The sequence below is a fragment of the Leptinotarsa decemlineata genome, unplaced genomic scaffold (genome assembly GCF_025532065.1).
Source record: "Leptinotarsa decemlineata unplaced genomic scaffold, Ldec_3_MD MMD2_tig00005462_RagTag_RagTag, whole genome shotgun sequence".
In the NCBI taxonomy this organism is placed as follows: domain Eukaryota; kingdom Metazoa; phylum Arthropoda; class Insecta; order Coleoptera; family Chrysomelidae; genus Leptinotarsa; species Leptinotarsa decemlineata.
In genome coordinates, this window is record NW_027412625.1 from 149,134 (window position 1) to 173,242 (window position 24,109).

Sequence of the window (24,109 nt, forward strand, 5' to 3'; positions counted from 1 at the left end):
TGATTTTGGGAAAAGTACGAAATGGATCAGCTAAGCATTGTGTTGTCTGAAGTACAGCAGACTGGATCAAATATATCAAGATATAAACGTATTAGCTAATTAGAGTGAAGTATTGGTGTTTTCGGATTCTACGATGGAATTTTCACCCATAAGGTAGAATAATTTCATGTTGTACATAGTATTTTCCATTTATACAAGTGATGGATGAAAAAAATTTTCAATATTGAACCGGATATGATAATGTCATAGTCTAAGAGTCAGCTTAAATCTGACAACACATTTTTTACGGTATCTGAAATTTCGTCCATTGAGACTCCTATACCCAGTAAACAAGCAATGGGTACTAGCTAAGCCAGGCCGCGGTAGGTTTGGTGTCAGGTGAGTCAGCTATGAAAGTTAAGTAAATTTTGAGAATATTTTACGGCGTCTGACATTTTAATATGTTATAATATACTTCTAGAAAAATTGAAAAATGACTGTGGCTGCTGATTTTGAAGGTTGCAATATCCTGGCAGCCACTTTTCAAAATTAAAAAAAAAATTTTTCGAAGTATTTTACGGCGTCTGCCATTTTAATATATTATTTATTGAACTATTTCCAGCCATTATTGAAAATGACTGACATTTTTTCCGGTTGCAACTATCCAATTTACAGCAAAACATTACCTGCCGCCCGTGCATTCGTATGTTCACAGTTGTAATTTTCACATTCGTAGAATTTATAACATTTATAACATTGAAATTATATCAGTAAGTGTAAAAAAATTATAAATATACAATTAAACGAACACATCTACTACTCTAAATGTGCATAATAAGGATAAAAGGTCTATCATAAGGCTGTAACAAATATGAATATATTATGAAGATGTCAAAAAAATCAAACATTATTTAAATATATCCATTTACTTACATCAGAATATATTTATTTCAGTCCTGTGCCTTCGGCTTGACCTTTCGGAGATCACCTTTCGCTCCTAGCATGTGAGTTTGCTTGATTCGCGAGGATCTACCTAGCCTGTAACTGCTTTGTGCGGCGCAGGGCGCGCGACACGAGGGGTGAGGGGAGCAGCGCGGAGTCGAACCGCGCGCTCGGTTGTCAGTACGCACTGTTGCCACAGCTACCCCGTACGGGGTAGTTCTACCCCTCTTGAACTTAATTTCACCCTCCCGCTCCCCTCAAGCAAATCTACCCCGCTCAGATATAAAGCAAAATAATGTAAAATAAAAATTGAAAAAATTAACAAATATTTGGTGTTTGAATTTGAATTTACCGCGTTACACGAGCCGAGTACCCTTGGCTACGTGGGCGTAGACTGAGTGTCTGGCGCCGGTGGCGCCACTACACTACAATGCTCTTTTGCTTTTTCAATGATACCTTAGACAAGAATGATACCGAGCGCCGTGATCATGCTCTGTGCGTTGAAATGTTATTTGATGTTTGTGACATGACATTCGACATTTTTAGTTGAAGTTGAGAACGTAAATGTGGAAATGTTATGTTATGTGCAATCTCAGTCTGTGATGTGAATGTAGTTATATGTATAGTCAAAGTAACCGATATTGTGCACTATTGAAGTTGTCGACACTCTCAAAGGTCTACACTCTCAAAGATCTACACTCTCAAAGGTCTACAGTCTCAAAGGTCTACATCTACATTGGTTTCAAGGGAAACAAACTATTACAAGCAACATCATATTTGACCAAAATTCCTTTCTCAACTGTACGTAAAATAGTCAAAAACAAAACTTATGAACGCAAACGCGATGTGATTATCAAAACCTTTAAATCTTCATCTAATAAAATCATTGAAAAAACAATATACGACTGTTACAAAATCAATTAGATTCCTACAACTGAAATCATAAGGAGTAAATTGAATACTTCCGACCATAACGTGAGCTGCTGGGACAAAACTCTTCAGAATTGGATAAAGAAACTAGGATTTAGATTTAAAATAATGAACAAACGTCAAGCAGTTATGGGAAGCAGAAGAATAGTGGAATTGCGTAACAAATACTTAGAAAGAATAACTAAATATAGAAAAGAACAACGGCAAAGTTTCTATTTGAACAAAACTTCGTAAAACACTCACGACACACGAGAATGTGTACGCCTAACATGCCTTCAAACAAAAGATCGTGACTAATCATTGTGTATTGCGCAGGAAGTAAAGGATGGGCTCTGAATTTTTTGAAATTATGTGGAAAAAAACTTGAGGACTGCAATATTGACTATCATAAGAACATGAAAACCAATATTTTCGAGGAACAGTTTGAAAACACATCGATCCCAAATTTGGATGCGATGACATGTGACATGTTTTTGATTACGTTCGTCAAATTTATTATAGAACAAAGAACGACAATCATAGGCATACGTTAATGCGTCACTGTGATTGGTGTCATCAAGTGAATGTGGATCCACCCCGGTTCTACCCCGCTTCCTTTCAGAAATCTACCACGATGAAAGAATATCTTGCAGCAACACTGTCAGTACGCTTTTGTTCCTTGGTGTGTGAACACGCGGAGTTCGTGACTCAGTGATTTTGTGTTAACGCTGTTGTAGCGTTGGATACTGGATATGACAGTAAGTTATGTCTTTCTACTTAGTCTGTAATAGCTAAACAGAGGGGTCTGTGACGTAATATAATATAACGAAATCCGAATCTGTGTTAGATCTAGTATAGGTACGAGTACTATATTAGTATTTTTTACCACAATTTCTAAAGTTATACATTTTAATGATTCATGTAAAGTTAAATAAGTGATTTCTTTCAGCAAGCTTTAAGTTAAATACCCTGTTTGAGCATTAAATCACCCACTATAAGTCGCATTTTTGTTTATATTGCGCATAAAACATAGTGTTGATGCCGTGAAAGGCAATATTTCCAGGGTAAAGAAGCGGCCGCATCGGCGTTGTGCCGCGGATGAGTGGCAGCGGCATTGTGCCGCTGACGAGCCGCAGCGGCAGACTTGCCGCCGACGAGCCGCAGCGGAAAACTTGCCGCCGACGAGCCGCAACGGAAAACTTACCGCCGACGAGCCGCAGCGGCAAACTTGCCGCAATCGAGCGGCAGCGGCAAACTTGCCGCCATCGAGCGGCAGCAGCAGCTTACAGTCAATAGACGGCATCGGCTTTGTGCCGTTGATGAGCGGCAGCGGCAACATACTGCCAACCGGCATGCCGCTGTATGAGCGGCACCAGTAAACTTAAAATAATTAAGTCAGCCTATTGGACTATTATGGGCTATTTATATAATATTCTTCATTATACAGATTATTTTTGACTTTTACATGGATCTCTAAGCTATCCTAACCCGCAACGCATTGTTATTGTCGAATTGAGAATATATCTGTTGCAAATTCTCATTCGAGTATTTTTCCCCTTCAGATGGCGGAATGCAACCACTTCATAACATTGGGAGACTTGCCGGAAGAAGCAGCATCGTCAGAGGAAGATGACTTGATCTTGGACCGCTTAAAGTAAATATTGCCCTTTTATATGGCCAATTAGACCAGATAGTCTATTTTCTTTTACTTCTGGTTATAATCTTCCGTTCTAATTCTGCATTTATCTTGCAGACATCTGGCGGAAGACAGCCTGCCAGAGGGGTGGAAGTCATGGAAGACACTGGATCTCACAAAAGAAGACTGAGCGTCGTTTCTCCGATCAAAAAATTGTTACTACCGCTTAAGGAGGTGGACCGCCACCTACAAGGGGGAGATCGTTCGGATTCAGACAGTGAGTCAATTTTATCTGCCAGAGTCTCCAAGAAACGTTTACATGCATCCTCAGAGGACGAGGTAGTCCCAAAATGATCTAGATACGAATTATTGGAAGATAAGATGCAGAAAATGTTCTCGACCCTCTTCGAAAAAATTGAAAATTTGCAGCGTTGGCAGCCACCTGCATCAGAGCATTATACTGACCCATCTTGTTTTCCCCAGACAGACGCATCTGACACAGAGTCGGACATTAGTGAAAGCTCGGTTTGGAAGGCTCCAGACTCTGTTCAATCCATGTGTCAAGGAAGCTGATCCGATTATTCCTGAGCCTGATTATAGTATCAAGAAACAAGGCATCAATTGTTTTCAAAGAAGTTCAAAAGAAACTGAGAGTGGCGCCAGTTTTTGATTCATTAAAAGTTAATAATGAGTTGAGTAAGCTAAACTCTAACTCATTCGTTCGGTCCCTACTGACTAACATGGATGCGGCAATGGGGACGGTAGTCCATGGACTTTTGACGGAGAGAGCTAAGATGTCTGAAGGCCTAAAAATTTGACAAGTAAGCACCCAGGGGCATATGATGATATTAAGATTTCTGCAGTTCATGTGTGCTAAAAGGTCGGAAATAATAGATTTACGTAGAAAACCTTCCTTAAAGGCTGCAGATGCTTACCACAACAACAGAATGGCTGAGATCCCTCCATCGGAATCTTGTCTTTTCGATGAGAAGAAACTGAAGGATTTAGTTCTTTCCAACGGAGGTCCCGAGAAATGTTTTCTTCATAAGAAATTTCATAAACAAAGACCTGACTCTCAAAAACCTTACCTATCCTCGCACACAAACTCATACGCTACTTCGAAGACCTCAAGAAAATTTGATGGTCGTCGATCAAACCAGCCCGTGAGATCTAATAATTCACAACGAAGCAAGGAGAACAAACCTCTTCGAGGTTACAGACCGGATAAGAATAAGCGCTCTAAACAATAGCAATCACTTTCGGGCGGGCCAGTTGAAGAATTATCTAAACGTTTGGAAAAATCTAGGGGCCCCCTCACATATAATTCAGATATTGAGCAGAGGCTATTCGATTCCCTTCGCAAAAACACCACCAAGCGTGTTTTTTACTCAAAGAACGTTGGGAAAGCTAAGTATGAAAACTTCACCCGTGGTGGAAAGAGAGATCGGAAACCTGATCGGCTTGGGAGTTATAGTAGAAACAAAGTTGAAAAGAGGCTTCCTGTCTTCAATGTTCATGATCCCGAAATACGATGGCAAACTTATGCAGATATTCAATTTAAAAAAATTAAACCAATATTTGAAGCCAAGAAAGTTTCGCCTGATAAATCAGTTGAGTGTTCCAAAGTTTCTCCACAAAAAAGACTTCATGATAAAGCTAGACATTTCGCAGGCGTACTATCATGTACCGATAAAAGAAAGCCATCAAAGATACCTATGCCTTGCTTTCCGGGGTCGAGTTTACAAGATGACTTGTCTACCCTTTGGTCTATCAAGTGCCCCGCTGGTATTCGCCGGGTTGAGCAATTGGGTTGCAAGTGTCTTAAGAAGTCGAGGCATGAGGGTATTAGTATATCTCGACGACATTCTCTTGGCAAACAAGGACCCGGAGATACTGAGAAAGCACGCAAACGATGCCGTAGACCTGTTGCTCAATTTAGGCTGGGCAATAAATACCGGAAAGTGTTCAACAACCCCAACGCAGACATTGGAATTTCTGGAAATTATTTGGGACCCAAAACTAAACAGGATGAGCTTACCAGAAAAGAAAATAAATCGTATATGCCACGATTTGCATCCGATCTGCAGCACAGGAAGGTGGAACTGGTTGAAAGGCACTTCTCTTCTTGGGAGGCTGAACTTCGCGTCAATAGTGAACCCTTTCGGACGGCTTCACACGCGCCAGCTCCAAATTGCTGCTCGTCTACTGAAAGAAGACTACCCCAAGCAATCAATATCACTCTCGAGTCAGGCGCTAGAAGACTGCCATTGGTGGGTGTCCAATATCCGGAAAGACAGGCGCATCTTCGATCAGAGTCCGAAGTTCTTTCTTTCAACCGACGTGGCCGACACGCGCTGGAGTTTTCAGCTAAATCAAGAGGTGCACGCGGGTGTATGGTCGCCAAATCAGAGAGATTGGCATATAAATCGCAAAGAGTTGTTCACTGTTTCAAAAGATTTACAGATGTTCAAAATAGAGTTAAGAAATCAATGCATCATGGTACAATCAGACAGCAAGACAGTTGTAGCATACATTCGGAAATAAGGAGGCACCAAATCCCAAATCCTGTTGTCGTTGACAAATAACCTCTTGTACTTGGCACAGAAATATCAAATTCAGCTGACCGCGTTTTACTTACTGGGAGTGTACAACTCAGTCGCAGACAGGCTATCCAGGAATCTTCCCCTCCCAGATTGGCATCTGAAAACGTCAATAACGGATCTGATATTTTCGAAGTGGGGCACTCCAAAAATAGATCTTTCTGCGTCAGAGAAATACAAAGTAGTCCCTATGTATGTTTCCATAGATGCGTTGGACTCGAATGCACTATATGTGAACGCATTCAGCCGAATTTGGAAAGAGGAGTTGGCGTGAATATTTCCATCACCCCCTCTGATCCCAAAAGTGCTACATCTCGATTTCGCAACGGGAACGTTTCTAATGGTCGTTCCGAGATGGGAACTTGAGTCGTCATCTCGTGGATATAACGACGGGCCTACTCCCATCCAACATACAAGAAATGTTTTTGGGGGTCTGGAGAATACAGGGTGAAGCAGTCTAGTTGCGGGTCTTGACATGAGAACCATCGATTTATTGCACTCGTCTTGGAGGAGCTCTACCTGGGCCACATACTCTTCGTCATGGAAATGCTGGTTGGACTGGTGTAATAAAAATAAAGTCAGCGCGAATTCGCCCGATCCCCATAATCTGGTTTCCTATATAAGTTTTCTGTTCCACGAAAAACGTTTAGCATACAGAACAATTCTCACTCATAAGTCCATCGTAGTATCCCTGGCTTCTCCATCAAGGACCAATTTTCTTTCAGCTAATCCTCTGGTTAAATCGATACTTAAAGCTATAAGTGTGCAGCATGCCAAGAAAGAGCAGCCTAGATCAATATGGAATGTTGAAGTATTAATCGAATGGCTGAAAGAAAACCCTCCTGACTCAGAAAGTATATATCAGGTATCTAGATTTACTGCAATTTCACTTCTACTGGCTTTTGGCAGAAGGATACATGATTTGACTCTGTTATCGATAAGCCCAGACAATATTTCCGTGGAAGAGGATTTCATTGTCCTATGGCCAAAATTTGGATCGAAGACGGAAAGCGCTAAAACCCGGCAATCTGGTTGGAAACTGATAAGGTCGGATGATCAGGAGTTGGACTTAGTTAGATGGGTGAAGTGTCTCATACAAGTATTCGAACACAGAAGAAAGGCAGTTCCCTCGTTAGATAGTCTCTTCATTTCAACCAGAGGCAAAGTTAAAGCAGCCTCTCGTGCCACCATTGCGGGTTGGATTAAAACAATTTTTACCAGCTCAGGTATTGATGCGAGTCCGGGTTCGTGTAGGTCAGCAGTAGCTACTTATAATTTTGATCACAACATGTCGTTGGATTCTCTTTTACAGAGGGGTAACTGGAAAAGTTCCCAAAATTTCTTTAAACATTATTATAAGTCTTTAACCAAAGTAGAGGTGGGTAGAAAAAACCCTATGACTGAATCTTTTCTACCTATAGCTTGACTCCAAGCTAATTTTTTATTTCATAATTATAAATAATTAAGTGTATTTGATAGATCTCATATTGAAATTATTAGTTTCTATGAGGAATTTTACGTTGATTGTATTTCATTTGTTTGTCATAAGAAGAATGCAAATTGTGTTAGATTCATTTTGGTCTTATTAAAGAAGAAAGTTATACTGATTAGTTAAGAAATATAAGAAGATTTAAAAAAAGTTGTTCTGTTTTCAAGCCTAATTATGTGCATTTTCATTTAATTTTCCTTAAAGTCACAGTACGCTCTTGAGGTTCCGGCAGACAATAGACACCTCTCCGAAAGGTCAAGCCGAAGGCACATGACTGAAATATGACCCGTTTTCTACCCCGAAGGGAGGAAAACGAGTATTTCAGGCCTTGCCGAGGCTTGACCTGAGTGAGGCTCTTGCCGTCATTCGGAAGGTACTGACAACCGAGCGCGCGGTTCGACTCCGCGCTGCCAGCCGGTCCCCTCACCTCTCGTGTCGCGCGCCCTGCGCCGCACAAAGCAGTTACAGACTAGGTAGATCCTCGCGAATCAAGCAAACTCACATGGTAGGAGCGAAAGGTAATCTCCGAAAGGTCAAGCCTCGGCAAGGCCTGAAATACTCGTTTCCCTCCCTTCGGGGTAGAAAACGGGTCATATTTTTGAAAATGATTTATAGTGATAAAATAATGATGAAATATTTTATAATCAATTTTCATCTTCGGAATCGTCTCCAAGTCAGATTCTGTAAAAATAAAATAAAAATTTTCGTTTCGACTAAGCTTATGATAATTAAAATGAATGTTTCAATGCTGGCATTACCTTAAGGTTTCAGAATCAAGTCGCTTAGAAAGCAAGGAAGTTGGTCTCGTTCGAACCACTTAAACACGTAACGGTTTTCCATCTCCATCCAGCCATATTCCAGGGGGCTCAGTGATGTGGGCTCTTTCGCATGAGCATTTTTCAAAATGCTTGATATATAATGCATCCTTACTTGTTGGTACAGTACAGATTTACATGGAGGGATCCAGCTCTGGACTTTTTTATTGAAATTTTCATTCATATCTGCAGCTTTGTAGGAATTGAAGGACAGCTTAAATCTCCACTTATTAACATCGATGGATTTATTATCATTGTACATACTACAAGTGTTGTACTTCTAGATAACATTAAACAGTTCACGTAAAGTATTCTCAGTCAGGCTAATGTCACCGAAAGCAGCAAATGCTTTTTTGAAATTCAATGTTATTTTTCATTAAAGTCAAAGGATTTTTGCCCCGATTGTAAAAAATCAGGATTGAAATCACAACCAGTGAAAGCGTGGAAACCAATTAAGCTTTCAGCTAGAAGTGGACCAAGTTGTGTATATATTTTACTAACATCAATAAACCTTCCGTTGTTACCTGTCCCGGTTATCATCCAAATATGAGAGGAAATATTTTTCAAGTTAACCATATTGCCCAGTATGATTAATAAAATATCAGTGTCTGAATCTCTAATAACAATATTAGACTGATCAATAATGCTACAAGCAAAGAAAACAATTTTACTGTCTGCTTCTTCATGAAATTTACAACACAAACCTTCGACGATACTTGACTCGACTATGGATCGTTATTGGTCATTTTTGAAATAGGCATCCTTTTTGATGATGCCTATTTCTTTTTCGAGACCTTCCTTTGTGTTACAGAGTTCGAAAGCACGGTCTAGTAGAGTCTTGATGATTCCTCTCTTAGTCGATTGATGTTGGTTGGATTTCTGGGTCAGATACTGTCCTGTGTGAGTGGGTTTTCGATATACAGATGTTTCTCATTCAGTGTCGGTCCTTTTCACCAATACGTCTAAGAAAGGCAATTCGTTGTGGACTTCCTTCTTCATTGTGAAAGTGATGGAAGGACTTACGTTGTGGATGTGCTTCAGGAAAATGTCTAGTTATGCATTCCTATGGTTCCATATTATGAAGGTATCGTCTACGTATCTCAACCAGACTCGGGGCTTCTTCAATGGCCAGAGTTTCAAACCACTCCATATTAGCTATAATCGGTGAAAGTTGCGATCCTATTGGCAATCCCTCATCTTGCGTAAAAAATCCATCCTTCAGTTGGAAGTAGCAGTTTCGTACACAACATCCTAGTAATTCCATGATTACTCGTAAGTTTGTTCTATCTTTCAGGTCCCCATCTTCGGAAGCTTCTTCTGTATGATTTGAAGTGCTTCTCCGACAGGAATGCTGGTGTAGAGGATTTCCACGTCGAAACTGATCAGTTACTTCGATTTTCCCTCATGGCTGCTCATCGTTTTGAAGTTCAACTTAGTACACCTCAAAATTGTTCAAGAACTTTTTCAATTGGAGATTTGAGTTTATGTGAAATAAACTTCCTGAGAACGATTTTCCAAATGTATTCAGTCTTCAACGATTAAAATCCAATGCGGATCACTACTTTTTTTGTAGAGCTTGTGTTGTGTCCTTGAAAAACACATATGTTAGGTACTCGACCAAGAGATGAAGTGATTTCATTTCATCGTTATCAGATCTTCTCAATCTTGAGAATGCTTTGTTTTTTAATATTTGTAAACCATATTTTGGGATATCAAACATGGTCTGTATGGTCCGTGTAACCTAGGCCTGTGAGGCCATCTTATGTGTGTGACCTAGGCCTGTGTAGTGATCAGATAATGATGATAAATGACTCACCTACTGTTGAGGTAAGGAGCAGTATGGCCTAATGTGAAGCAGTATGGCCTAATGTGAAGCAGTATGACCGATTTTGGGAGAAGTACAAAATGAATTGGTATTGTTTGTTGTTTAAAGTACAGCAGAGTTGGACCATCATTTCAATACATCTAACTGTCAAGTTACTTGAAGTGAAGTATTGGCGTTTTGTGTGAAGGATATCTGATTATCTAGTTCCATAATAAATGTTTGTAATACAAATTGAATAGAAAAGATGTTCTTGTCGATGTCAATTCAATATACAAGTAGTTGTTTCGAAAGTAATATTTCTTTCTTGTAATTCTGTTTCGTTTCGAGTGGTCTTTCACTTCCAGTATTTTGAAATTGATTGCTTTCTTTCTTTTATTGCAAGATTCCCACTTTTTTTGTTTAAAGATGGAGAATTGCTAAAACTTTTCCATCCTAAAAATTAATCACTCCTAGAAATATACCCGTGTCATTGTCTAGAATCTTCTGAAGAATCTGAATATTGAAATAAAAGGTGTTGCATTCAGAATATGAAAGTTGGTATTAGCCACTGTCAAACTGTAAAAAAGTTAAATTTGTTCGAAAAATGTGCAACTGAAAATACCAACCCTATCCAAGCTTTTGTTTGAATATGCCCCCCAATTATGTATTTTTGAATTAATTGTTTTTGGATGATACACACTGTATAATAACGACCATGAGACCGCAACCAACGATTGTAAGAAACTAGTTCAATATTGGTATTTGATAACCTTCGAATTACATACCTACTAATTGCTTCACTAATAGTTCAATTAGAATTTGTGCTGCTAGTAATACAGCAGAATTGTTTTGCTTTTTCGTTAATATTCCAGGTATGAAGATCTGATTCTGTGTGGTCCTCAAGCGTTAAAAGTATCTATTTATCGACACGATGATGATGAAGGTCATTGTGAGATTGCGTTTAATATGTTATCTGCGCCATACTGAGACTCCGTTATCTGACTGGGTCCATATCACACTGCGGTACTTCACGCTCAGTTGATTTGATATATAAATAAATGAAACAAGCATCACAACATATAAACATTATAGTGAGTGACTACAGGTAACTTCAATTTGTCAATAACATGTTAAATTCATACGCCCCATCAAATTAGTTCTAGTAATAAATAAGAACAATATAAAGCTGGTTTAATGAATAATGTGACTTACCCGATACAGAGTGTGTCATCGGAAAATCTTCATAAGCTAGCAGGAAAAGAACATCCATCAATAACACATGATAACATCAAGTTTATTTTACCTTAAAATTGTTGCTGAACCTTGAAACCTCTGAAAGAGTGAAATGATCTCGAAAAGAGTTTTCTGTTTTTTATTCATTGAACTCTGAAATGCATTGAAGTTTCATTGATTTTGAACGATATTCAATCTAAATGTTTTGAGTATTTTCTGTTTTATGAATATTGATGAAGTTTTTGGAAAATTACTACATAACCTCCCAAATCAAGCAATTAAAAAGTACTCAGTAACAAAAAGGTTTAGAGTTATTGAACTTTATTTTGAATGTAATTGCCGCATGCAATTTTGCGAAGTAATTCATAATAACTATTCATCCGTCGTTTCATGAAGAATCAAAATAATTGGTCACCTTTGCTTTCTTGAAAATATTTCTCTGATATGTACGTAACATATTTTCATTCTGTAGTATTAGTAGTAACGTTAACCTTCAAATATTTGTTAATGTTTCATTAGTGATAATTCGTAAAATCTAAGTCTTTATAACATTCTCAATTCATCAGCCGAAATAGATATTTCAATTGTTTTTTTAACGTGTTTTCATCTGATATTAGATATATTTTTGATGTTAAATATTTACCACATATTTCCGTCATGAAAACAATACATATATTCAATGTTTCATGCTTTTTTTGTGATCATCTCACGAAAAAAATGATTTTCAAAAACTAATTTGATCATCTGTAGGCATCTTACATTTTGAAACCTATGATATGAAAGATATCCTGAAAATGCAATTGTCAATGTTTGACAGAGTTAGGGTTTTGCCAGCTGAAAAAATCAACTCTGGTTTTCAAATTTTCCCGGCTTCGGTAGTTTCAGTCGCTCTCTCATTTTCTAGGAGCAAGTGGACCGTATGCTGAATCGTTTTGTAACGTAAGGAAATAGCGGTAGACATTTTTTATATGACAGACCAGTGACCCGCCCCGACTCCACACGGGTGCAATGCTGATACCAAATATAAACCTCCCACTGAAAATTCAATGGCATGAAGAAACAGTGATGAATAGGTAACCTTATTTTATGAACGCTCCTTTTTCTCCTGCGGCTGGCGCCCTAATTGGAATATTAAAAAATCCTTTCCCATTGCACATCTACAACATAAAACTAACCTATATACAAAATTTCAGCCTCCGAAAATATAGCGGTACGAAGAAACAGTAATGAAAAAGAAAGTTTATTTTATCAACGCGTTTTCCCCACGCGGCTGGTGCCCCAGTTGCAAAATTCGAAAATCCTCTCTTATTTACACATCTACAAATAAAAGGAATTCATATACAAACTTTCAGCCTTCAATGATATAGCGGTACGGAGAAACAGTGATGAAAGGTAATTTTCATATGTACACGCGCCCCTTTCATCCCCACGGGGTAGTCCAATAGAAATATTTGAAAATCATTTCTTAGTGCTCATTTAAGACTTAAGAAGCACCGATATACCAAATTTTAGCTTCCTAGGACTTACCAGTACAGAGAAACAGATGAATGTGTGTTAAGTGAGTGACTTTCGCATTTATTCGTTAGATGTATGAGTTTCAGAGAGAAAAAAAACTTTTTGAGGTTCGAAAAGGTATCGGGTAGTCGGCCAAGATAACGAGTGTTCCAGACTTCTCGGTGACAAATTGACTGGCTTTTGCGACTGGGCAGAAAGTACAATGTCCGAAAAGAGTAAGGAAATGATGAATGTATATGAATTTAAGATATTTTTGCCGCCAGTGTTGATGACTAAATATAAAAAAAAGAAGTAAGACTGAATGTAGAGTGACCAGCAATATTTTCCTCTCTTACACATATATCAAAGTGTTTGATACACCACTCTGTTAGTTGAATAGACTGAGAAACGTATTTTGAAAATGAATTATTCATTAGGATAAATATAGTTTGAAAAACTAAAAAACACGTTTTTAGTTCTTTTACACTTTTCAGTTCGATGTTCTTTAAAAGCAAGTTTTTTAGTTTTTCAAACTATATTTATTTTTCATTTTTCAGTTACATTTGCTACAAAATCGTGTTTTTTAGTCTTTTTGAACTATATTCATTTTATCTGAACTTTGGGATCAATCAGCCGTATATTGTTTAGAAAAATGACCATTGATATTTTCCGATTCCGGAGAGGCATCCTGAAAATCAGCTACCAAGCTCAAGGCAGCAGGCGCGCAAAGGAGGGTTACGAATAAGGCAGCAGGCGTGCGTGTTGATGAAAAAAATACTTTTTTCAGGTGAAGAAATACATGTGAAGTGAGTTCGAATTATATCAAGTAGGTTAAGTACAGCGCCATCTGCTCGCGAATAGATCAAGCAATAATATCGATATATCAAGGAGATTTCTTACAGCACCATCTGCCTGCGAATAGATCAAGTAATACTGCCGATAATTCTGTCAAATACAGATCCCGAGCTTGAGAGTTACAAGCAAACAAACAAACAAACATGCACACAAACATACATACAGATGACGCTGATAAAAGCGTATTGAAAAAATAGTTCTCGAGCAAGTTGCTTCAATTCTCGTATTCTAAACCCATTACTGAGCTGATCATAACTTTTTTACAGATACCAATCCACCGATGCTTCCACTGATTTTGGGGGCTAGTTTATTAGCTGCTCTGTACTACTTTCTTTGTGTCAGACCTTATAGGTATTGGCATAATCGTGGTGTGCAGCAAACAAATCCACGATGGCTTTTTGGAGATAATTGGGGCATATTGCTTGGAAATGAAAGCACGTCAAGTTTGGTTAGGAGATGTTACGATCAATTTACAGGCACCAGGTGAGTTGAAGAATTCAAATCATTAGGTAGGCAGGTGAACCCCTGATGGTTTCTTGTTTTTCACACGCACCGAGTCAAATTGAACCAGATGAATCCAGCTTCTCATGAAATCAGTGATTTCATTTTGTTGAGAGTGGGAGGCTGCCAAACGCTGAAAACCCGATCCACTCTGGGGTGGAGCAGACAGAGAGTATTTGTTATTTATCATGGCTTGAAGTTCCTTGACAAACCATAGTAAATTTTCCTCAAACTGTTGAGGACCTGATCGGCGGCCAGTATGTGTGTCAGTATGCGACATCATCCGTTTAGTAGATGAGAAACAAATATGTGGCTTGCAGAGTACCAGACAGGAGATGCTCTTCTGATCCTTTTGGGCGAATTGCAGCCATCCAGGTCTAAATGTGCAGATCTGATATCTAACTCAGAAACAATACGTGATTTTGAAAAAACATATAAAAACCAGTCACCGATAAAGGCATGTGTACGTCAGCTGTACCTTACGATATATTAGATATACAGTCATTTGCGTTTTGTCGCCTCGGTTTCAGGTGAATAATCCTATGAGAATGATCGTTTGTTAACCTGCTTAAGGGAAGGTTGTTTTCGGTGTTAATGCTTGTTGTGTGAGTGACAGATTCCACTTATCAGTCATCAAATCAGTCAGTGCCAACTGCAAAATAATTGAAAACAAGGAAAAACAGGAGAAAATTCGATTTTCAACGTTCAACATATCTTGATGTTTGATGTTAAAAATTGTTGAATAGAGTGCAATAGCCAGATGTGTTAACCCCCATAACGATTTCATATATACGAGTACAAGTGGATTACAAAAATATCAACAGTACTTGTTTTGATTATAGAAGGTGCAATATGCTGATGTGGATAGTCATTTCAGAAGATTTCATTTATACATATAGAAAATTTCAAAATCTTGTGTCAAAACTACCAAAGCATGAGTGAAATGAAAAGTTGATTTCAATTTGTAGTGGCAGTTTGAATCACTAGAATGCCTGAACGGGCATGGAATGAATGACTTCATTAATTAATATTCAGAAAGTTAAAAATACACCCGTTAGGGTGTATTTTTAACCCTTTAAAACCCTTTAAAACCCTTTAAAAAACCCTTTAAAAATACAAAACGTTGAACGACACAAGTACATCTTTTTCCATATGAATGCAATCTTCAGGATTAGTTTCAATTGTATCATTTCGAACCGTGTATTTCTAACATATATTTCTCTGGAGAAGATTAGGTATGTTATGTTGGTCAAGCAGATTCAGAAAATGTATTCATCGATCAATAACTAAAGCTTCATCCACGCTCCTTCAATATTCCTGTCATTCAAGATTGCTTGTGATGTTTGCATCTAAAGTCTGGAAATCATTTCTTCTCTGAACAGAATCCAACAACCTCAAGTTATGCTCAGAAGCAAAACTTCATATATGTGAGCAATATTACAAAGAAAGTCTGATATGAACATCATGAAGCTCCATCTGAGGATGAATGTTTCCATTTCGAAATATTCATTTTCTAATGAACCACGAATAAAGGACCGCTTGGTCCTTTATTCACGAGATGAAGCTGTTACTAGCTAACTATATTTCTCTTGGAGAGAAATTTCATACATGCAGTCAAGCCGCGTTAAAGTTAATCGAGTCAAAGGCATACAAAGATTGGTTCTTGCCTACAATGGTCAGAAGTCATACCACGGAACCATCTGTATGTAATATACTTGACTGAGTTCAGCGTGATCCTGCTGTTGAATGAACAAGAAAAATCTGCAAGACCAATCTCTGTGAGTTATCTTCTAATATATAAAAATGAATTGCTGTTCGTTAGTCCCGCTGAAATTCGAGAACGGCTGGACCGATTTGGTTAATTTTGGTTTAGATTTATTTGTGGAAGTCCAGGAAAAGTTTGAAAGATGAGTAAATATGAAAAAAAAAAGTTGAAAAATAAAAATAATTATAATAAAGGAACTCAAGAACGGCTGGACCAATTTTGATGATTTTTGTATTTTGTCTTCATCGGGAAATTTGATGATTTATCAATAAACAAATAATAATAATGAAAGAAGTTTCATTGAATTATGTTGTTAAACTATGGTCCCAACCAAGTCATCCCAATCTCCTGATCATTTACAATGAAGCACTAGCAAACAAATCAGTAGGAAAACAAATAGAATATGATTTATATACTTTATATATTGACTCATCACCGATTTCTTATTCCTCTTCCTCGTATCACATATTTGCATTGTGCACTTTGAAACTATAATTTACATAAATGGAGATATTACGAATGGAACTGAAGATAAATATGCATTTCGAGTGTTTTGATTGTCTTGCAGACAGTATTTCTTATTCGTTCATTGATCTTTACGAATCATTAGAAACATTTCAATTATTCTGTATATATTCACAAAAGTTCAACAGAAAACCTATATTACTGATAAAGTAGTCGCAGCCGTTGATTTAGTTGCCGATTGGTGTGTGTGTTACCTAGGACAGAATCCAGAATATTGATTATATGATCGGTAATCAAGTGACTAAAGTATACAAAAATATGAACCGTTTCACATCCCAACCTTTCTTATTGCTCCACTGACCCAAAGAAAATTATTTTCTGTTTCATACTGAGAAAATAGATCATCGTCCTAAATGTGATAGTATCACGTCAAATAGAGCCTGCTTGACGCTGTCAAAATGAGTGTACTTGAGAACTACAATCGGACCACTTTATGACAATAATGAAACGAATTGATTTTCAATTGACTTTTTCAAACGTTACAGAAATGCGAATTCGAAATTAAAAAAGGGTACGAAAAAACTTTTGTCAAATAAGTTATGACGTTTTGATTGAATAAAAAGAAACGGTAGAGAGAATTGTTCGCGAACACGCATAACATCAAGATATTATCAGCAAAGATTGCCAAACATGAATCTAATCTTTTTATGGTTTCATACATCCTTCGAGGGATAAATTTAATTGAAATGATAATGTTATCCACTTTGACAATATTCAATTGGTTCAGATATTATTTATTAGTTGTTGCCCGTGGCTTCGCCCGCTTAGAATTTAGTTTGTTACATTAACTTTTGTGACAGACCATTTTGAACCAATAGTTACAATATGTTTTTATTAACCCAAAACTTCAGTTTTCCAACTTCAAAACCGACGAAATACAATATAATCTTTGATGCTCATTTATACTATACAAAGAACCTACCTGCATATTTTAGGATTCTAGGTTGAGTAGCTTCGGTTGTACGTTAATATAAGAGTGAGCAAGAGCTAGTAGTTTATATTTTTACTTCAAAAATACAGTCCCTGAAAAAATATGCCAGTTGCACTGAGTAATAAATAACTTCGAGAATCGAATTATGTTACCTGCAAGAAAATTCGTAAAACCAACACAACCATCAACGACTTCTACCCCCACGCGTCTGCCCGCATTCAGGTCGCGTTCTCAGTGATGGCGCTTCATTGCTCAGACCGCCCCTCTACTCCCAAGAATCGAACCCCGTAAACGCGATGCGTTACGTCAAAGTTAATCTATATCAAATACTCAAAACGAAAATTGTATCAATTTTCATAAGAATTTGACAGATATTCTAAAATGTGCATTGTAAAAAATATCTAATTCAGTTTCATTTATGGCTCAGTATTTTGCATATAGTGGTTTCCACATGAGATAAAGATAGATGGAAGGTAGGTACGTAGGTCTAAAGTGATTGGGTCTATTCAACCCTCCACGGCAACCCACAAGTGTTCATTGTGACTTACACCTATTCACACTCGGCCAAATAAACCCAGCTTCTTAACGAAGCCGATTAGTTTGTATGGTGAGTGGTCTTTCAGGTCAGATGGTGAAAGTACGGATCTGAACTCAAAGAACCTGATTCGGTCCCCAGCGGGGCAGACACAAAGTATATGCTCTGCTGTTTCATCATTTTCCAGTCAGAGGCAACACACACTGTCTTCCGACTGTACAAGTCTCTGCATCTAATGATTCAAATGATAGTGACCTGTAAGAAGGCCTGTTAGATAGGCCTTAGTTCATCCCTACAACTGTTTGGTACCAAACTTCAAAGAGTGAATAAACGCCTTGGAGTGAGCCAATCCTGGAAAATTCTGAGTCCATAAATCTTTTTGCCATCCAGGTGTTCAGTGTTTGTTTGGCAAAGCCCAAAGCGATGCCAATGACAGGTTCTGGTCCAATGAAGCCGTTGCAGCACCCTCCTTCGCAAGAGAGTCAGCAGCTTCATTGCCTTCCAGGCCAGTATGATCAGGAATCCAGACCAGAGACAATCTGTTAAGTCTTCCTATCAAGGAGAGCCTATCAAGGTGAGTGAGATTAGATTCATCCAATCTCTCCGAACACAATTCAGTAGCCCAAATTTCCCGTGAAATACAGTCGCATGAGTTCCAAGGCAGGTAAATAACTCTGTCCTAGGTCTGCGACTGAAACACCTGCACCAGTACCGGAAGATGTTTTCGATCCATCTGAGAATCAACAACTATCTACTCTTAATATTTCTTTCTCCCGGAGGATCCAGTCCTCTTCACTTGGGAATAGTACTTTATAAGGCAGTTCGTAGTTGACAGTTGGTGACATAAAGTCAGAGGTCATTTCCAGAATGCCGTGACTTCCAATGTCAACCATCTAAGTGGCCTTCTGTTGTGGAGATCTGCTTCATGCAGTCAATTTCTGACAGTATCACGACCAATGGTTACCTGGTGCGTCTGCTGCAACACGTTAACCAACTCAGGTGCTGTGATTGTCGGTTGTCTTCTTGTGGTTAAGACCAAAAATCGGTCTTGAACTGCAGTTGTAGCGCGTCATCGCCCTGGATGTTGTTCGGCTGGACTGCCAGTTTTACGGAAACGCCGCCACAATCGACTGATAACACTTTGGGAGACCCCCAAACGAAGAGCTACATCATTTTGTCGCATACCACCTTGAAGAAGCCGTACAGCTCTATTCATCTCAGCCAATGGTAAGTGATGGCGTTCCATGTTAAAGCACAATATTTCCAGTTTAATTGCTGAGCAAGAACTGCATAGAATGTAAAAACTCGACACTTTCAGATTATTCATTTTAGCTGAAAACCTATAGTTTGAAAAAAACTTGATAAAAGATTAGTTACCGTTTTTTGCAGGCTTTGTTTAACCCATAGAAATCTACAGGGTGGTCGAGTGTAACAATTTAATCGAAATTAAACGACCTCATGCATTCATTTTTATGATATTTAGTATGTTATAAAAATATCCCTAAACTTTTACGATGTGTGTATATTTCATCTGAAAGGTAATTCAGTAAGTTCAGAGGGAATTGCAAGTTCATGGCTGATTTGATGAAGATGGTGGAATACCTGCGGAGGGAACTATTTCAGTCGACATAATAGGGTCATTCACTAATACAGACAGCAAAAATGAGTACAGTATGATTGTCGTATATTAATTCCCAAAGTAGGCTGGAGTTGTTCCCAAATGAAATTAGAAAGCAGAAATAGTCATTTATGCATTCGTAGAAAATGTGAAAGGCTAGAATGAAGTTTCCTTGAAACTCTGAGTCTTTTTATGGTTTAGCTTCGTGTTTCTACATGTTTAGAGATACGAGGAGTCCGTATTGATTATGCCTTCGTTGGTTCAGGGCCATTGAGGTGTTATATAGGACTGAATAACCTGGATAATAGCTCACTGTCACAATTCCAATCATGGCTTGAAAGTAGTAATTTCAGGAATCTAACAAAAATTATGTTCACGTTGAACTTATTCATTCGGTGAATTCAGCTGCTGTTAGATCATGTATTGGTATATAAATTGAAAGAGGAATATTTTTATGATCTGAAAATATTTGTAAACACTTCATTTTCAACCTAATCACTTTTTTCTATCTTTTGATGTGTTAGACATTTTATGTATGGATATGATCAACAAGAAAATCTATTCAAGTATCCAATTTGGGAGAAACATTTTGTGGTATTACAAAGTCATTATTTTGTCAGCGGGCACGTACCTCAATATTTGAAATGATTTTTGAACGCACAGACTTGAAAGAAAAAAATTTATTTCGTATTTCATTATCCGTCCCTTCTTGAAAAGTTCATATGAGGGGCTCATCATAATATCAGACACTCAAAGTTCATTCATGAGTTCAGTACCTTCTTAGCCACATGATGATTTAGAATTGAATTTGCATTCAGTTGATGTGATGAAAGCATTCAAACACTACAGTATGTTTGAAACAAACGAAACCTTCTCAAATCAAAATTTGTAATGCAGGATGATAGAATACATATCCAGATTGTATTAATGATTCCATTGGAGGAGATGAAAACATGAAACGTCGAACTGAAAATGCGATGCAGTGGTGTTCTAGGTTTTCTGAAATACTACAATAATTCCACACATTTTTTTTCATTTTGGAAAAATGATTTTCGAAGCGAAAACGAAGCGAAATGGGTAAGATTTTGATATCAGGATTCATTAACATCCACAATGCTTATGAATTTTCAAGGATTCCAAATAACTGAGTTTGCAACTCTTGTCTGCATAGTGCAAAATGCCCGTATAGTTTAGGTTCGAGAAATTGTGGTTACATACCCAGAAATGGTTTGAAAAATCATTTTCACCTAGTGTGAAGGACCTTTCATGTTCAGTATACTTTTTTGAGAAATTTTGGCCACATTGTCCAACATAAACACTATTACACTCCGGACAGTTGAGCTTATACACATACACTTATACGCCATTACACTTCGGATACTTATAAACGGAGCTTATAAACTCCGGATTTCTCCATCTGGTCTACTCTATTTTTGCCAAAGATAAAGCTTTCGCGTCCGTGGTGTAATAGTGTTTATGTGGGATAATGTGGCCAACATTTTTCAAACCGATATGCTGAACATAAAATGTGAAAATTATTTAACGTTTCCGAACCATTCCTTGGAATGCAACCACAAGTTCACGAATCTAAGCGATGCGAAAATTTTGCACTACGCTAGCAAGGATTTTAAATTCAATTATTTAGAATCCGTGGAGATTCATGAACATGAGCATTGGGGTTGTAAGCTACTACATGACTGAATTCACTTGGCTATCTCGCCGGTTCTCAGATTAGCGTAAACACAGTGTCACAGGTAAACAAAGTTCAGGAAATAAAGTCTTCAAGGACCGTCTATTATTACCGACAGTGGTTGTATAGGTATAGAATGTATTGAAGCTTATTGTATTTCTTTGAAACGGCAGTAACGTTAGTTACGAATACAAGTGATATGAAGTGGTATAATTCTCATTTATCACAAAAAAGTATTATTATATTTGAAATTGAATTTTGTTTTTCATAGCATAGGTTGGATACTAAAATAGATTCCTGCTTTTGTGTATTCGGTGTAAACCCCCATATTGCTTGCTCATATTTGGTACACACATTCAGTACTTGGTGCACTGTTTGGAACCTTCAGTGTAGTAATGAATACTACTGGAGTTTTATTCCAACATCAAACCGTTATTTTCAACACCTTGACACCAAGTGATCATCTTCAAGAGGAAGATTGAACAGTTCAATCTCCAAGAAAAAAAATCTGTTTTTTCCGTTAAGCACCTATTGCACCCTTACAAACGGCAATCTTCAGAAGTCGAAACTTGTGCGAGCTAAAGATTAACGAGGTCCCACCTTTTAACGTGTGATTTCTAACAGGGGTTGGACGGTAGCAAGTGGAAATCGATCGTTCAGACTAGGGCTTGAAGCACTGACCAACACGGCAGTCAATTCGAGTGAGTGAACAGAGCACCCACGTCGAACCGCCTGGCTACCAACCGACCGACCAGAAAGATTGAACAGTTTAGTCTTCCTCTTGAAGATGATCATTAGGTGGTTGAAACATGTATCGAGATGTTGAAAATAACGGTTTGGTATTGGTACTCCAGTAATATACACACATTAATTTTTGATGACTATACAATTTATCGAATTTTGTATCATTGTGAATACAAGATGGCTGCAGCTACAAAACGTCAGATTACATATTGTTTTACAACTGCATTAATTCAATACTGAGAAATTTTTACAATTATTTGAAATAATATTATACTCCAATATTTACAGTCCAATAAGAAATATCATATGAAATTATCAGCATGGGTTTTAAGAAAACAATAGAAAACTGCAGGTTGTCGTTATTCATACAGACATGCAAAAAGCTTTTGATCAAATAGATTCCTTCATTCTTCTCAAGCATCTATCAGAATTTGATTTTTCAGAAAATTCGGCCGTGCCCCAAGACTTCTTGATTTCCATTAATGATTTAACTAAAATAATAAACAATTCAAAACTGCTCTACGACGATAACTGCTTAGATTTACAGTAAGAATTAGATCTGATATATGATTGGTATTCCAATAAAAGTTTGAATCCTAACATTGCTAAATGTCATGTATTGTCTTTTCTCAGAAAGGAAAGTCTTATACATTCACTCATGAAATTGATAACAATACTATAAGTCGAGTTAATGAAATGAAATACCTTGGCAATAATTTTGACCAGAAATTCACTTTACTTTCACATATAGACCAAGCTGTTTCGTCCGCTAGTCGAATGTTGGGCTTCATAATGAGGAACATCAGAAAATTTAGAGATATAAAGGTGATAATCACGCTATTCCATATTTATGTGAGCTTCAAACTATTATATGGAGCGATGATCTGGCATCCCATTTATAATTCCCACATACAGCAAATTGCAGCTGTCCAAAGAAAGTTCTTGAAATTCTTGTCTTCTCGGACTACAGGCGCTAAAGGGGGATTGACTATTCCATCCTTTTGAACCAATTCAATAATATATCGCTGAATACACGTAGACTCTTCACTACGGTCACATTTTTATATAATTCAATTAATAATAACATCTCCTGTGCTCTGCTCCTACAAAAAATAAATTTGTTTGTATTACGCCTCAACTCAAGATATAAGAAAACATTTCATCGTCAGAGTAGTAGAACAATTGTGAATCTCAGAGAACCAGTAAATTCAATGTGTTATAATTTTAATTTAGTATGTAAGATGTGTGACATTAATGGAAACTCTTTGACCCTTATCAGGGATTGTATCTTACATAGAATCTTTCATTTATAATTTTTTTTATATAATTTTCAATTGCTCTAAGAGCGTCTGAAGGATTTTTCTGTAGTGCTTGTGTTTTATCCTTGAAAAAAAAACAAACCGTAGCCACAAAATAGCAGATTAGATATTTTTTCAAAACTACCTCGAAATGGGTATCACAAGACAGGGCTTGACAAGTAGTATAGTAGTACCTACACTTTGAAAAAGATGTAAATTCAAGATAGCCTCAACAAAATTCCAGATAACATATTACTTCGTGATACAGAGGCAATAAATGAACTGAACAGAATGGGAAGAATCGAGAAACTGAAAACTTGAAAATTAAATAAGTAAATATTTTTTTCAAATAAGGTTAAAACAATAACGATCAAAAAATACTAGTATTATTGTGAAAAAATATGGCACAAAGCGCCCACTCTTTTGTCACAATAAGACTAGTAATTTCGATCGTTCTTGAAAAAAAAGTATTTTTAACTTTCTAGTTCGATGTGTTCTTTAAAAGCGTGTTTTTTATTATCTATAAACTATATTTATATTTTTACTTTTGAGTTTCATATGCTATAAAAGCGTGGTTTTTAGTTTCTTCAACTATATTTATTATTTTGATTTTATTTTGAACAACCTATCAAGGAGGTTACGTACAACGCCATCTGTTCGCGAATGGACCAAGAAATACTAAATAGGTTACGTATAGCGCCATCTGCTCGCGAATAGATCAAGCAATGATGCCGATGATTTTGTCA

The 24,109-nt window shown here is 37.4% G+C and overlaps 1 protein-coding gene across 4 annotated transcripts in view; it reads left to right on the forward strand.

Annotated features, from left to right (window-relative positions):
• The first annotated feature begins 11,152 nt into the window (after nt 1–11,152).
• The window catches only part of LOC111514099 (cytochrome P450 9e2-like), a 46,157-nt gene continuing 33,200 nt past the window's right edge, over nt 11,153–24,109 (forward strand). For all 4 annotated transcript variants that reach the window (XM_074179368.1, XM_074179369.1, XM_074179367.1 and 1 more), the window contains exons 1-3: nt 11,153–11,279; nt 12,312–12,480; nt 14,023–14,239. In XM_074179368.1, the coding sequence (XP_074035469.1) occupies nt 14,185–14,239 (55 nt within the window). In that variant the 5' untranslated portion in view covers nt 11,153–11,279; nt 12,312–12,480; nt 14,023–14,184. The remainder of the gene's footprint in view (nt 11,280–12,311; nt 12,481–14,022; nt 14,240–24,109) is intronic.